Genomic DNA, 15,939 nt, shown 5'->3' with positions numbered 1-15,939 from the left:
TGTCTATTGTTTTACACAGCCACACTCTACACATTTAGCCTTATTTTAACCCCAGACCACCTGCTCATGACTAGAACTGAGTTAACATTCAATGGTCTGATGCAGTTTGAGCAGTTCCAGGATCCGATTCCAAAAGGGGCTGCCATCAGATGATCTGATATAAACCGCAGTGTCTTGACTGAGACTGCGATGTGATGCAGATAAACTGAACAGGTGCACCAAACCTGTGGGTCAGTATTCTTCCTCTTTTTTGTCTTACTTTTTGATCAAAGTCTAATTGTACACGTAACACTTTCTGAGGTTGTTGCCGTCCAGTATAAAAAACTATACTGGAATTATAAAGACACTCAGCTCTATGCTCACGGTCAGTGTGAGCAACCATGTTTTTTTAAATTTTTAATTCATTTCATAGGGTCAGTGCAATTTAACATATTTCCAAAAACAGAGTATGAAACTAATGTGCTGCACAAGGAGTTTGTAGCTATTGCTAATTCTCGACTCCTGTTCCTTTCACATGTACAACCACAGCTGTAAATTAATTGTAAAGCCAATTGCAATTTAGACCAATTACCACACCAGGCCCTGTGTTTAATAGGGCTGGGACGATATATTTATCTCCTGGTTTGATACTATCACGACATTTGGGTGCCGACTCGATATATACTCATATCTTTAAGTTTTACCATTCGACAAGTATTGTGATTCAATATTTCGCAATTTTTGTTTATTTTTTTAGGTGTTAAATCGAGACCTTGGAAAAAACTTGAATCACACACTTCTAGTGACTGTATATCATGAGTCATATCCCCAAAAGCAATGCATATCAGTCAGTTTATTTCAGCCGCATCATTGCTATAAAACCACTTGGCTCTGTCTTAAAGCTATGTGAACAAAAATCTGTCATTAGGAAGAATACTTTTGAAGCCAGTGAGCTGTATATTAGTCTTCTATCTGTTTGTTAGATAAATTGCTGTTGTAACTGTTAGAGTCAATCCCAGCTGACACTGGGCGAGAGTACACCCTGGACAGGTCGCCAGTTTATCACAGGGCTCACACATAGAGACACACAACCAAGGCAAGTTAGAATCACCAATTAACCTAACCTGCATGTCTTTGGACCGTGGGAGGAAACCCACACAGGAACCAGGAGAACATGCAAACTCTGCACAGAAAAGCCCTGATTGGAAATTCCAACCCAGAACCTTCTTGCTGTGAGGCAACGTTGCTAATCACTGCACCACACACACACACACACACACACACACACACACACACACACACACACACACATCATAGTTCTATCATAAACAATATCATTCTTTGTCAGCCATATCTCCGTTCTGTCTGAAACACACTACCAAACAGGGTGTAGTGATGTATTAGAGACAGTATAGTGGTGTGTGTGTGTGTGAATTACAGTAACAGTGCTTAGAAAATAGTCCAGTGGTATGAGTATGTGGAGAATGATTTACACCATAAAAGGTGTGTGGGAGAGTGCAGTGGCAGCTGTGCAGTCCTATGATTGTGTGCTTGAGTGTGACCTATGGTGTGAATGGCCTCTCATAAGGGAAGACACACTGTCATTAGTTTGAAATGTGTAACAAACATAAGTAAAAGTGCAAAAACTGTGTAAATGTTTTACAGTTTGTGATGAGTGAAGCCAGCAGATTATTGTTGCGTGTGTGCATGTGTGTGAACATGAATGGGTTTCTCATGGCGACACTGTATAACATGAATATGTAGATTTCCAATGAGGGAGGAGTAGGGAGTACAAATTAACAGGCCGGCTCTGATAGTGGTTGGAGGAAGGGGGGTGTGCAGGGGAGGCAGGGGGAGGCGGGGAGCAGCTTTGATCTCCCTTTTGAAGGGAAGGAGGAAAAGGTGGTAATTGACTCTGCTCTTTATTCCTCTTTCTCTTTCTCTCGCTCTACTCCTTTTTTTTTTAATCGGAGAGAAAGAGCCTGAAAAGTCAGATCCCACTGCCATGTGGAATATTAGATGTGGGTACAGGAAGACAGGCACACACACACACACAGTCATGGTTTTGATTTTCAGTCTGCTCATTCATCCTTTCCTTCATTAAGGTCAGTTGTTTGTGCAGTCATGCTCTAATTCTGCTGTCATTTCAGAGCCTGCCACTCCACACCGGCCTCCACCTCCCCACTCACCTGCTCACCTGTTCCTCAGTCCCCGTGTGTGTGTGTGTGTGTGTGTGTGTGTATTTAGCTTTTCAGTGCTCTGTTCTTTGGCTGCCTGTTTTGATCCTGGTTTTGTTTTTGACCTTGCCTGTGTTTTTTGGATTTTGCCTCAGCTCGACACACACACATTAAAACACACACACATATTTATGTATACACATACACACATGAAACAGTTCTGTCTTTCATTTCATTGTGCAAAGAATAACATCTTACACAATGTGTTGCACTTTGAAAGCTAAGAACTAAAGATGGGAGTGGGTGGAAGACAGACAGAGACAGAGAGACGACGGAGGGGCAGAGGTAGAAGTAGAGCAAGAGTAGAGTGTCCATTAGCCATCCACTGTGGGAAGCAGAGGTCAGGCAGGGACTAGTAGCCATCAGTGCAACTTTAATGGCAGCAGTGGCCGCAGATAATGAGCAGAGGGGGATGTGAACACAACCTGTTAACTTGGGCTGTGTGTCTGAGGGGAGCAGAGAGACAGATCAGGACAGCAGGAACACCGGTATAACAAGGGAGAACACGGAGGAAAGAGAAAAGGGCTCGGAGGATGGAGACAGAGTATACATGTAGGTGGGAAGACCGAGGGGGGACTGTGCAGATGGTCTTCTTCCTGGAGTGACAGACACGATGGTAGAAGTAGAGGGAAAAGCAAAATGCCATATGGTTGTGTGATCTGCGCTCCTCTTTTCTCTCTGTCAGCGTGTCTAACATCCTTTTTCTCTGAGGAAATCTCTATCAATTCTTCTCATCTGTATCTCTCATTCCCTTCCTCTGTATCTCTCATAACCCTAACCCTCCTCCCTCTCTTATTCCCTATCATCCTCTTATCTCCTCCTTTTTGTTGTTTAAACAGGGATTATTAAATTTATCTTCCTCAACTTAAACAAGGAGAAATATTCAAACTGGCAGGCAGTATTATCGTGTGTGTGTGTGTGTGTGTGTGTGTGTGTGTGTGTGTGTGTGTGTGTGTGTGTGTGTGTGTGTGTGTGAAAGCAAGCTGTGGCAGCTAAAAGGCTCCCTATAAAGATTTTTACAAAGATAGTCCAGCGGTTTAATCTAACTCTAGTGGATTCCTCATTTACCAAATGAGAAACACTATGTGGCAAAGAGAGGGAGAGTGGAAGTGATGGAGGGAAGGAGGGCTGAATAAAATTGCAGGGTTGTAGTATAACGAAGCAATATCACAACAACAACTTGGGGCTGAAGGGATTCATTAAAGAGAGAGGGATGATAAAAAGAGGAGCTGTTAAAGCAGTTTAAAAATAAATCAAAACTGATGATAGGGCGGGAGGAAAAAAAAAGTCTAAATTCTGGGAGTTGATGTGTGTGTGCACTTGGATGTGGATATAATTTAGCACCATAGAGGCAGTGACGCATTGCAACGTTACAATGCTCTCGTCAGTGCAATCATAGCTGATTGACATTAAAGTGCTGCTGAGGTGACACAGCTGTGTGAAACTGTGCATGTATGTGTGTGTGAGTGTGTGTGCGTCAGATGGAAACACAAAAATCCCAAATTAAATCAAGGATGGGAAGCATAAAAAAAAAAAAAACAGGGGTTGGTAAAAGGATTGGTGCAGCTTTAGGGCAGGAAGGAGATAGAGATGGATAAATAGAGAGCGAGAGAGATAGACAGACAGAGAGAGAGAGGGAGAGAGAGATGAAAGGCTATTCCATCCTCAGATTAGAATGTAATCCCTCTTTGAATGGATTCTCTCAGATTACAGCTTGTTCTCCTATTAAATCTGTCAGTCACTCCACACTCCCTACAGTGTCGGTGAGTAGGCCAGTGTGTGTGTGTGTGTGTGATCTTTCTATGACTGTAAATCTTTTGAGACAAATCTCTGTAGGGACCTCGAGAGCAGAGGGATTGGCTGAGAGGTGAAGGTGCACACATCTCATTTTGCATGCACATGCACACGCACACAGACACACACACACACAAATGCTCACAGGGGGAGGCTGGTGTTAGCTGACTGTGTATTAATAGAGCTGTCAGATATGTGTCTGCAGGGTTCACAGCCAACTAACACATATCACACTGAGACTATACACACAACAGAGAGAGAGAGAAAGAGTTTGAGATTTTGGGAGAGAAAGCAACAAAATGGGAAAGAATGACGGGAAGAAAGGGCACTGGAAATGAGAGGTTAAAGAAAATGGAGAGCTTTTTCAAAATATTTAAAAAGTGTTTTTCTGGAGGGTATACAAAAATAAATGGAAGGGAGAAGGTGATCATTTGCTGATCTCCAGAGTACTGCATGTGTGTGAGAGTGGGGTGAGTGTTTTTGTGTGTCACTGCACTCATTAATGCTGCATGCTGACAGCTAAGTGTCATCGTCTGACTACACTTGCCTTAGAATGCCAATATAAAACCACAAGCCAAGACATGCCGCACACACACACACACACACACACACACACACAAACACACTCAAAGCCACACCACACCAAGAGCGGAAGATCCAAGGCCCAAGGGGCGACAGACACAGACAATGGGAAGCAGAGAGAGGACCGAGAAAGATGCCCGATGTTAAATATTCATCTCTTCCTTCATCTGCCAAACCTTCTATCTATCTCTGTCACTGCACCACACAAATGATGGAGGGAGGAGAAGGAGAGACGGTTAAGAAAGAGAGAAAGAAGAAGAAGCAACAGACCACATGTAGTAGTAATGGGAAGGCAGAGCAGGACTGAAGCTCTTGGGAGTGCTCAATGATTATTTGATTAATTGTGAGGATTATATTAGTTGCGGTTTTTTGGCTGCTTGACAAAACCCACAATGACATAATGAGGTAACATTTCATCATCACTATACTGGAATATGGCCCTGTACAACTGCTTCATGCCTGCAAACTTTTTGGTACGGTGTGGTAAATTAAGATAAAACATTTTTTTCACCATTAATTCTGAAAATCATCAACATTTGTCAATGACTCACAAGATTAATTTTCATGGAAAAAATTAATTAATGCACTCCCACATTTGCACATGGTTGGTGCTCTAAAAGGACAAAAATATTTTATATCAGTGTGCTACCCATATTGAGCAACAAAGCCATTACTTTATTTTGAGAGTATATGGAGCTGTATGCACGGCTCTCCACTCAGCTCGCACACCTCCAGCAGCTGCAGGGACAGCGACACGTGGCGTGCAGGCGGCTGGGGGAAGGCGCTGCTTTCACCAGCAGCCAGCCACAAGATCACGAATTTGATAGATACTCAGCTGAACATGAGAGAGGTGCAAAGATGGGTTTCTCAAAGCCTGCACTTGAGTGTGCAGCAGTAAATTACAATGTTTGCACACTATATGACATCACCGCCAGCAGCTTGCAGACACAGATGAATTATGTTATCAGGAGGCTAAAGCGTTTTTATTTCACACATTTTATTCTCATTTGGCTGCTTCACTTTAAAGCTATGGCTGATTTCATATCTCCCAGACAAAATCTTGTTAAATGTGAGGTTAACATTCTGTCTGCTATTTCAAAATGAGTAACTGTCATGTGGAGACATCAGTGAAACCACACACGTGTCTTGTGTGGGAAACTTTGCTTCTGGCTGCAGGGAGGCCGGTCTGTGACTGCACCCAAACCTGCTACGATCCTAAATATCCTTAATTCGCTCATTGTTGTGAACTGCACACCTGAGTCATTTCTCTGCACAGTGTCATTGACAGAGTTCAAAAACAATTGTAATGATGTGAAGTAGACAGTGTGTAGGTTTTGAAACGCTCTCGAACTGAATGACTGTCAGAGGTCTCCAGTGGTGTACTGAGTCACGGAGCCTTGGGTGTGTCAGTCCCTCTCTTTTCCCTCCAAGTTGAACAAATTATTGGACTGGCTGCTGTCAGTCTGCCTTCTTACACTTTGATAGGATTAAAACTTAAATGTTCTTCCTGTTTAATGTTTGCCTGCTTTATTTTACCTAATGTTTTACAGTGGATGAGAATGATTGAAACAGGGATCCACGACCAAAAGAATGTGGAACAGGGACGTAAACTTCCGGCGCCCTTGCCTGGCGGCGTAGGCAGAACGACTGACACCTGAGAGACACACTCAGGTGATGCTGCCGTGAAATCAGTTGGCAGGTCTGATGTGGCAGGCAGACAAAATGTTGCCCAAATGAAGTGACGCCTGCGACTTCGTTCAGGCAGTCAACTAGTCTGCCGCCACACTCACATGGCATACTCTTCTCACTGCAACATAGAACCCGTGCAGCCTTTTCATTATGGAGGTGTACTTAAGCCCTCAGCGCTCTGCTCACTCTCTGCACACCTGAACGCTGTGCTGTCACTTGCTGCCACTGCTGCTGTTCATGTAGCAGTTCAAAAGCCCCACCTCCACCCTGGCATCCCCCTATAGGCTCTGAGTCAAGCTTCTCCTTGGTAGGAAGTTATTATCATCACTCCTCATTCCCTGCTGTGCAGAACTAAGTGTTTCACTGTAGCCAGTCATGAGGTCAGAACTACATATCAACACTGCTTTAATAATTAGTTCCACATGAATTTGCTGACTCAACCTGAATAAACCAACACCAAGCCTCAGCTTTTGTCCCATGTTGTCCTTTTTCACTCTTCCTATAATCCACAGGGGAAACATATTTATAAACTACTTCCAAACAGGGATTTAAAATGACTCTAGCTCTTGCTTCTCATTTGTGGTTGCCAAACTGATGATGCTCGCCAGCTACAGGCAACTGAAATTAAACTAAGCTGTAGAACTCGCACCTGTGAATATATGTTCTGCAGCTGCCAAGACTGTAACTAGACTATTTCAGATGCATTTTAGAACCAGACATCCTGTGCTATGTAGATCATAACAAATTTGTGTACCACTGCACACATAATCAGCAATTCCCATAGTGGGTGACAAGGCACCCTTAGGAGCCTACAGGACAGGCAAAGGGTTCCACAAGATGATTTTTGTTTTTAATTTTTTCTGCTGTGCATTTAATGTAGGCCTCAATTTGAACATTTCGCCGCATTTAAAAAAAGGAGAGGACATTTACATGAACTGAATATTTATACTTTGACTTAAAAAGTACTAAAGCAAAGAAATAAGTGAAAACTACTTGGCTAACGACTTTTTGTGAGATATGAAGGTGTCTCACAAAAGAGTATCTAATCTGCAGGAAAAACTGACAGATGTGATAATGGTGTCTCGTGAGCTCAAACACATCTTGAGGCAAACTGACACTAATTAGCCAGCAAATACATAGACATGGACCAGGAGGTGCTGCTTTTTTAAACAGTTTGGGGCCCACTGCGGCAGATTATTTTACTGTACTGCTCAACAGATAGAGGCATACAGCAGGCTGACCTTGAGGTTAAAGGTGTCCAGCTGCAGGTTTTTCTTACACGAGGCAGAAAGACTGAAACCGCACTATCGGAACATCTTTTACAGCACGTACCCACCAATGCTGCCAATGTGACCTTGAGAAAAAGTGTTTAGCAGAGCCGCCCTTTGCTCTGACCTTCTGGTGGGAGCAAAGGGTCACAGCAATATTTGTCTCTGTTTAGAGAGAGTCAGCCAGAGAGAAAGAGCAGGGAAGATAATGTAAATGTAAATGGGTTCTTTACCTGTTGACCCTCGGTTCTTCTTGCCAACTGTCCATCAGCCAGAGAGAATGAGATGAAAAGAAGCGGGATGAAAGGAGGAGATAGGAAGTAGGGGGAAGGGGAAAACAGGAGAGATATAATTTAGATTTCAAGTGTTTTCGCAGGGTGCAGCAAAAAGACACATTTAGCAAATACATATAAAAAGAGGCAAAAGAAAATACAGGCTTCTACAAATCAGCTGCTCTGAGTTGAGGAGGCAAACGGGAAGAGGAGACTCCTTCGCTGAGAAGAAGGAAAAAACAAACCCAGACAAAAGAGACAGAGAAATGGATGAGAGGGAGGAAGAGAGAACGCCATGTTATCATGGAGTCCAGAGGAAGACGAGCTGTTTGCAGCCCATCCATCAACTGCCAGCTACCAAATTTTGTTTCTCTCGTTCACTCTTTTCTTCTCCCCCTCTATCTTCCCCTCCTCTGCCTCTCTCACTGTATTTGTCATACGTCTGGTGGTAGCAAGACTGTAGGCTGTGAGAAAATGATGGCACTGACATTCTACCGGCAGAAAATCTACATTCACTATTCATCTATCAATACACTACCCCTTCACGCTCCTATTCAGCCACTAAGCCACTCACTCAACACTTGAATACTGGGCGTGTGTTTTGTGTGTGCATGTGTATGTTTCGATCTGCAAGAGAGAGAGAGAGAGAAGAGCGTGTGCCGAAAAACGTGCATCAGGGCCTTAATTTAGAGTCTGACGTAGAACATCAGCATCAACACAAAGTTTGCTCAGTCTTTGCCCCCCCCCCCCCCCCCCCCACACACACACACACACACACACACACACACACACACACACACACACACACACACACACACACACTAGGACAAGTGATGAAGAGTGAGCAAGCCAGCTGACGAGGAAGAAAAAGAAAAGCAGCTCCAAAAGCACAGTGAGAAAAGCGAAAGGAGCAGAGAGGCTCAGACTGTTTTCATCATTTCTGTTGGAAATAAAGATTAATCTGTTGTGGACTAGGGCCTGGTATCCAACCTCAGAACTTTAGTAACCGATCAAAGTGTGTCCATAGCACTGAGTATTGAAAACTTTCAAGTCCTCAAAGCTGGCCTCGAGTATCTGGTCAGATTTGTAGTCTTGTTTACTCATTATTTGATTCAAAAATCACATTTTTCCCAATTTCAGACTTTATTTCACTAAGACAAAGTTCTCCTGTGGCTGCCAGTGTTAAGGCAAATAGCCATGAGACATATACTGACAAGTTTTTAATATTTAACCAACACTTGTTCATACAAATACGAATGAAAAACAATATATTGGAGGCACCACAGATGAAAGCAAATGATGATATCTGGCACTTCCTTCCCACTTTTGTGTCGACATTAGACAAAAGTCTCATTACAATACAAAACAGCACGGTTCAACAAGTCCCCCTAAATGATCATTAAGTTGAATTGACACATTAAGAAAAACAATTTCAACAAAAACAGAACATTGTAATCTTCAGGATTCACTGCAGGGCTGTTGTATTGGACAGTGCTGGGATGGTTGGGTACAGCAAAGCTAATAAACTGGCAACTGAGTGAATTTACACACATACTTATAGCAAGCTGCAACCCCTGCTGGAAAGTGAAGCCAACTTCACAGGTCTGAAAGCTGCAGTTCCTCGAATGGCCACTTGAGGCTGGCTCCAAGTGAGTCAATCCCCAGAGACTCAAATGTTAAGCAATTGACATGTTTACAGCCTTGTACAAAAAATGTTTTGGTCTCTGTAGCTAATTTCCTCCTTCATGACACCAGTGCAGGGGCTGAATTTTTATATAACTCACCTGTTTAAATTTTATTAAGGCTTAAAGTTCTGCATAATTGAGGGCATGGCTTCTTTGAGTGACAGGTGAGTGAGTGCATGCTTGCCACACACCATCATTCACAGAAGCCTCGGTTACACACATGCTCCACCTCTTTGTCCATTTTTGGATTAGCCGGGAGTTAGGCGGAGTCAGGCACTGCCATGGTGACCACGTTGGACTAGCCCACGCTGTGCTTCAAAACTGCTTCAAAACTACCCTATGTGGTGTCATGGAGGCTACAGTCTATGACTATAGTCTATACATATATGTATATTATATTATACATTTTATTTAGACTCTAGTACTAAAAAAAACAACGTCTAGACCTACAGCAAACTCACCTAAAAACCACATTCAAGAAGAGCACAGTTTGTGCTGTTCAGTAGCAGTCCTGGGAAGTCTATTATTTTAGAGAGTCTGGAAGGGGGTCAGCACGCACTCACAAATGCAAACAGACACACAAACAGAAACATGCAGGCTTTGGTCTGGGGGGCATACAATTCTGCATGTGTATTCAAATGATGTGTCATACTGAGTCATCTTCAGTTTCAAATGGGAACAGAGAAACAATGGGGACATCAGGGGACAACAAAGAGAGAGTGAGCGAGACTGCGTCTGTGTGTGTGTGTGTTCACAGCACAACAAAGCATCAGATGTTCATAGAGCTGAATCCACTAAACACATTTTCCAGTAACTTTCGCTTCCCTTGTTGTTTTATCTTTGAAATGCCTTGGATGATTTCTTGTCTTAATCAGTGTGTTTATTGGTGTGTGTTTCACAGCAGAGAACATGTAACCACTGTAGCACAGGTGAACGCTGCTCTCCTGTTCCACCTCTCCGCCTGTGTTTGTATAAAACAGGACAGCACTCAGTATCATGGTTGATATTAATGTGATGTGTTTAAAATACAATTTGAGCTGATGTGAAAATATTAGTGTGTGCCTGTGTGTGTCTCAGCCTTGAGTATGATTTGTATTCATGAATTTGCTCTTGTGTATTCAGTGCCTGAAGGACCTACAAACAAGCAGGTCACCATGTCCTTTGTGTGTACTTGCCACTGTGTGTGTGTCTATGTGTTTGTGTGCAACAGGGAATAAGTACAGTATTCATGTGTTGTGTCTGCTTTTCAACACAACAATCATGCATACCTGTACCTGTCCTTTTGTGTGTGTAAAGGTTGTTGTTGCTATGTGTGTCATGTCTCACTTTGTTACTTTCCCAGCTGACCTGTGCAGGTGCTGACCCCGCAGTCCCCAGCTGTGGGTCACTGACTAGCTGCAGCACCTCCACACCCTCCATGACTCACCCCTCCTCCCACTTTTCGACACGCAAACAGCCCTGCTGGGGCCCTCCTTCATTTCGAGCCTCCATCTACATACAACCAGACACCCCTCGCCTTTGGTAACAATCTATTCCCCTGCTCAGCTTTGCTTTGTTCTCCCCATCCACCCACATTGGCATCCACTGTCACATTTCCCCAAGCAAAAAAACACTTTTTTAGCAACATGTTTGGGTCTTTCTCTCTCTCTCTCTCTCTCTCTCTCTCTCTCTCTCTCTCTCTCTCTCTCTCTCTCTCTCTCTCACAGCTGTTTTAAACTCAGAGTCCAACCTTAAAACCCTTAACATTCCAATTTACCCTGTCAATCTCACTCTCCCTTCCCTCTGTTCCCATTTCTCACTCTAAAACACACACACACACACACCTATTTGAAATTCATATAAATGGCTATACAAACGTAACACTTCAATTTCCAATCCTGACACATGCAGGAGAGAAACACAAGGACTCAGGGATCCAAATACACACACACACACACACACACACACACACACACACACACACAACACACCACACACACACACACACACACACAAAGCTGCGTCCAGTAAAATAATAAGCTGGCTGGAGAATTGACCCCAGATCCCGGAGCAATTCCTGATGGACCCAGATGATCAAATTTTGTAGTCCATATGCTTCCTCTCTTTACACCCAGTCTGTCTCACTTTGTAAATCTGACCAGAACTGAGGAGAATGATCATTTACACACAGCATATAAACAGCAGGGAGAAAGTTTACTTATACAATTTAGGTTTTCATACAATAAAGTATTTTATCTATCTATCTATCTATCTATCTATCTATCTATCTATCTATCTATCTATCTATCTATCTATCTATCTATCTATCTATCTATCTCTTTCCTGCCTATCTTTTGCTCAGATTCACCTTCCCTCTATAAATGTGGACTCTGGGAAGGTTACATCCTCCTGCTGTCTGCCTGTCTGTACTAACCACTAGCACCAGTTGACCTTTCCAATTTACCATGTCAATCATGCCTTTACACACACACACACACACACACACACACACACAGCCAGTATGCAGAGCCCAGTCTCCCTTATACGTAGAGGTAAAAGTTGATGTCAATCATCCTTCTATGGAATCCCAAATGTCACCAGGTTTTGGCATTCTCTCTGCTCGCAGTCTAAAGGAAAAAAAGGTTAGTTTATGGCTGCATTTCTCCTCAGGTTTTCATTTCTCTCTTGTAATGTCTTCCTTCTCTTATTCTTCCTTTATTTAATTTGTACCCTCCTTTCTTCATTTCCTATCTCATTAGACTTTAGTTTTTTGGTTTTTTTTGGGGTCCAAACAGATGCCAGCACGCGAACGTGCACTTGAGATAAAAACCCACCAATCCCTTGTTAAACATCACCTCTTATCACCAAGAGTCCAACAAAGAGCACAGAAATGAGACCATGAATAAAAACGCACCATTGAAAGTGATAAACAAACAAGCATTCAGCCTCAAAAAGAAACAAGAGTACAAGGGAATTGTTAAAAAAAAAACCAAAAAACATGAGAGTGCCATGTAATGAAAATGGGAAATAGATGTAGACGTTCCATTCATGCTGTGAGCCTAATGATGGCATGAAAAGGAGATATCATTTTCAATTCAAAAGAAGAGAGTCGCCTCCTTAAGTTTGAGCCTCTGATCCGAGACAGAGAGAGAAAATAGGAAGCCTCTGATCCTGCAGGAGAAACTCAGGAATATTAAAAGTCAAGTGAGGGATGAAAGACAAGTCTTAGACAGGGGTAAGTTGAAGTCAGAAGGTGTGTCTTAAAAAGGGAGTAATGAGTTGCAGCTATATGTCTGTGTCTCTCTGTCCTGTGCCCACCACCTCAGGGTGAAATACTAGATGGAGAAGGCACCCACAAGAGACAAGAAGAGGAGATGCACCTTTACTGTTTTTTCTCTTCTCCATCCATAATGCTGCAGAGTAATCCTCCATCTCACTCTCCTTCTTCATTGTCACATCTTCTTTGTCTTTACCTCTCTTAACCTCTTCCCTATCACTTCTCTGTTTGTCCCACAGACTGAAAGAACTGTGCCTAAGAGACCCTCAACATAAGTAAATAAGCCTCATATATAAAAGGATACTGAATTTTAAGTGCCTGCTTTACAAGCAAGTGGTATTCCAGCTCCAGCGTTCACTGCTCCCTGCGTAGCTTCTGCTTTAAACATAGTCCATTCATTTACTACACGCCAGCAAGTGAGGGGACGAGGCCTGGAGGAATGTGACAGATCAATGGAGGGTAACATGTCTGGCATTTCTTTGGGCACTTCCTTGAAGGCTAAGACACTCACTCACAAACTCACTGTCTTTGGAGCAGAATAAAAATATGAATACTGTACTAAGAGTTTACTAATCCCCTTTGGGGAAACTCCCTTGAAGGAGCCCACGCTGTATGAAGTACCACAACAGTCACAGTATACAGAATATTCTTAAAGGCTGCAGGATTACTATATAACTATAGGATTATAGTTATTATCAATTACTTTGCAGTTAAAGCCAATTTCATGCGAGTGGGTTCTACTAAACTAATACTGACAGTTGTGAGAGAAACATGGAAAAAATTTGGTCTTCAGTCAAAGTCGGCGAGACCTAGATCCCACTGTAGGACAGGTCCAACCACGGTTGATTCAATGATTTGGTGACTGATGACAGCAACCACCAAAAGAGTTCCAAAATCCCACAATGTGACTGTTTCTATGACCCCCTTTTACAAACCAACCAATCAGAATACAACATGAAACGATGCAAAATACACCACCCAACCAATCAGAATACAACATGAGATGATGCAGAATATACCATCCAACCAATCAGAATACAACATGAAATGATGCAGAATATACCACCCAACCAATCAGAATACAACATGAGATGATGCAAAATACACCAACCAACCAATCAGAATACAACATGAAATGATGCAGAATATACCACCCAACCAATCAGAATACAACATGAGATGATGCAAAATACACCAACCAACCAATCAGAATACAACATGAAACGATGCAGAATACACTGGTCAGCCAACCTAACAGAATAACTAGAAATCCTCAAATGAGAAAACATACCAATTAAAAACCAATACCAAATACAGGGAATATAAACAAATCAGTATATAAACTGGTACTGTCACTCAAAGCATCCTGCAGTATCTCACCTGCAAATATTTTCTTGTTTCCTGAAAATGATTAGTACCTCATTAAGCTGCACCTTTTGTGAAAATATATTAATTACCTGCAAACGAAGCCATGTTAGATTGTGCTGTGTGGAGCTGCAGCAAAGACCAGCAGATCTCACCCTTACAGTCACACTGACTCACTTGTTGCCCGCATGAATAAGTGTTTTTGTGCTTGTGTCTTTATGTCTATGTACATATGTAAAGCAATCGCTCATTGGGGCAAGAACAGTTAGGGTCTGTGTCTGATAAATGGCTTAATTGATTTAGTGGCTCAGAGACTGATTAGTTGGGCCTGGCTATAACAGATTCATTAGAACAGTGATAGATCAGTGAGATCAGGCTGCAGCTGTTGCGCCTGGCTCTGGACAGCACGGCCCGGTAATGGACATCATCTGTCTGTCTCTGGACCACAATATGTCCACGAGCACTCGTGCTGCTGTGTGTGAGTGTGTGTGTGTGTGTGTATGTGTGTGTGTGTGGTACACATGAACACACATCTCCCCTTTTCTTCAATCACTCCAAACAACCAGACGGGGGAGGAGGGAGTGGCGGGGAGGTAAGTAGGGATGAGGAGGGAGGAGGGGAAGGGCGGAAACTATTTTTGGATTAAAAGTCCTGTTGATCTATTCCTGTTTTCAGCATCCCCTCTCAATCTTCAACTTTTACACTCTGCCGCTCTTTCTTCCTCCCTATCCATCTCTATCACCCTTTAAGCTTTCCCAATTTCGCACTTGCTCAATGCTCGGCTCTTTTTCTTTGACTTTCTCTGGTACCCGATCCCTCTCTGTCCTCATCTCTTCTCCGCTCAGCCTCATCTCCTTTCTCTTTTTTATTTCTTCTTTTTTCAATAATTCTTAGCGAAAGCTTAATTTGTCCTTAAACCCTGATAAAAAAAAAATCCTGCCTAATGTACTCACTGATAGCACAAGGGACGAGAGGACAAACACACACACACACACACACTCACTTATGTATGGCTGTGTGTGTAAATTAGAAAATGGGTGTGAAACGCGGCTGTATTTTAGCAAGGCTTTATGAAATTACGACAGCACAGTTAAACGCACCACCCACACTGTCTTTCAGACCGTGGTGTCAGTTCAACACATAGGAGCTAATGAACAAATGGGATCTATATGTGCTTGAGCGTAAGTGTGAATCTAAGTGTTTGTAGGTGTGAGAATGCAAAACAATAGTGGGTCTATAAATCTCAACGTGTGTAAGTGACAGGGCTACAGGGACTTATTTATGCAGTCTTAAAAATGAGGTTGATACGACTAAAAGCACAGCAAAAAGCGAGCAGGGGGTCTCTGAACTGAAACTGTTTGTCAGCTGCTTTCCAAGCTCAAGAGTCAACTGTCAGGTTCAATCATTGCACTGTAGGTCTTTGTTTGTGTAGTCTGTACTATGTATCTACCCTTATATTTATTTTGTAGTGATAAAGATGTATCTTCATCACAAAAGAGCTCTTTTGATAAATGGCAGATTTGTGGTACACACACATACACATACATAGAGCTGTGTAATAAATCAACATCATATCAGGGTCATGATGTATATAAAGTCAACTCATTTGGAATTGGTTCCTGCAGTATGCAGATATATGACAGCTGGTTATTGCCACTGGTTTCCTAAAATCGATTGAAATCTGATTCACAAGGTCCTGATTCAAAGCGGTTTCTGATTTGCTTTGATTCAATATGGATTCAGTTAGAAATGTTTCAGTTACATTATCAATTTTGCTTGGATATGAATGAGATTCTCACAAAACTAATGGTG

The 15,939-nt window shown here is 42.5% G+C and overlaps 1 protein-coding gene across 5 annotated transcripts in view; it reads right to left on the bottom strand.

Annotated features, from left to right (window-relative positions):
• Nucleotides 1-15,939, bottom strand: part of sdk1b (sidekick cell adhesion molecule 1b) — a 231,808-nt gene that overhangs the window by 84,073 nt on the left and 131,796 nt on the right. For 4 of the 5 annotated variants that reach the window (XM_071505374.1, XM_071505373.1, XM_071505371.1 and 1 more), the window contains one exon: nt 7,783-7,809. The exons of the other annotated variant lie outside the window; for it this stretch is intronic. In XM_071505374.1, the coding sequence (XP_071361475.1) occupies nt 7,783-7,809 (27 nt within the window). The remainder of the gene's footprint in view (nt 1-7,782; nt 7,810-15,939) is intronic. 5 annotated transcript variants of the gene reach the window in all.

This window comes from Trachinotus anak, unplaced genomic scaffold (assembly GCF_046630095.1).
Source record: "Trachinotus anak isolate AG129_WGS33_773 ecotype Australia unplaced genomic scaffold, CSIRO_AGI_Tana_v1 ptg000019l, whole genome shotgun sequence".
NCBI lineage: Eukaryota > Metazoa > Chordata > Actinopteri > Carangiformes > Carangidae > Trachinotus > Trachinotus anak.
This window is presented reverse-complemented; position numbering and strand designations above follow the sequence as displayed.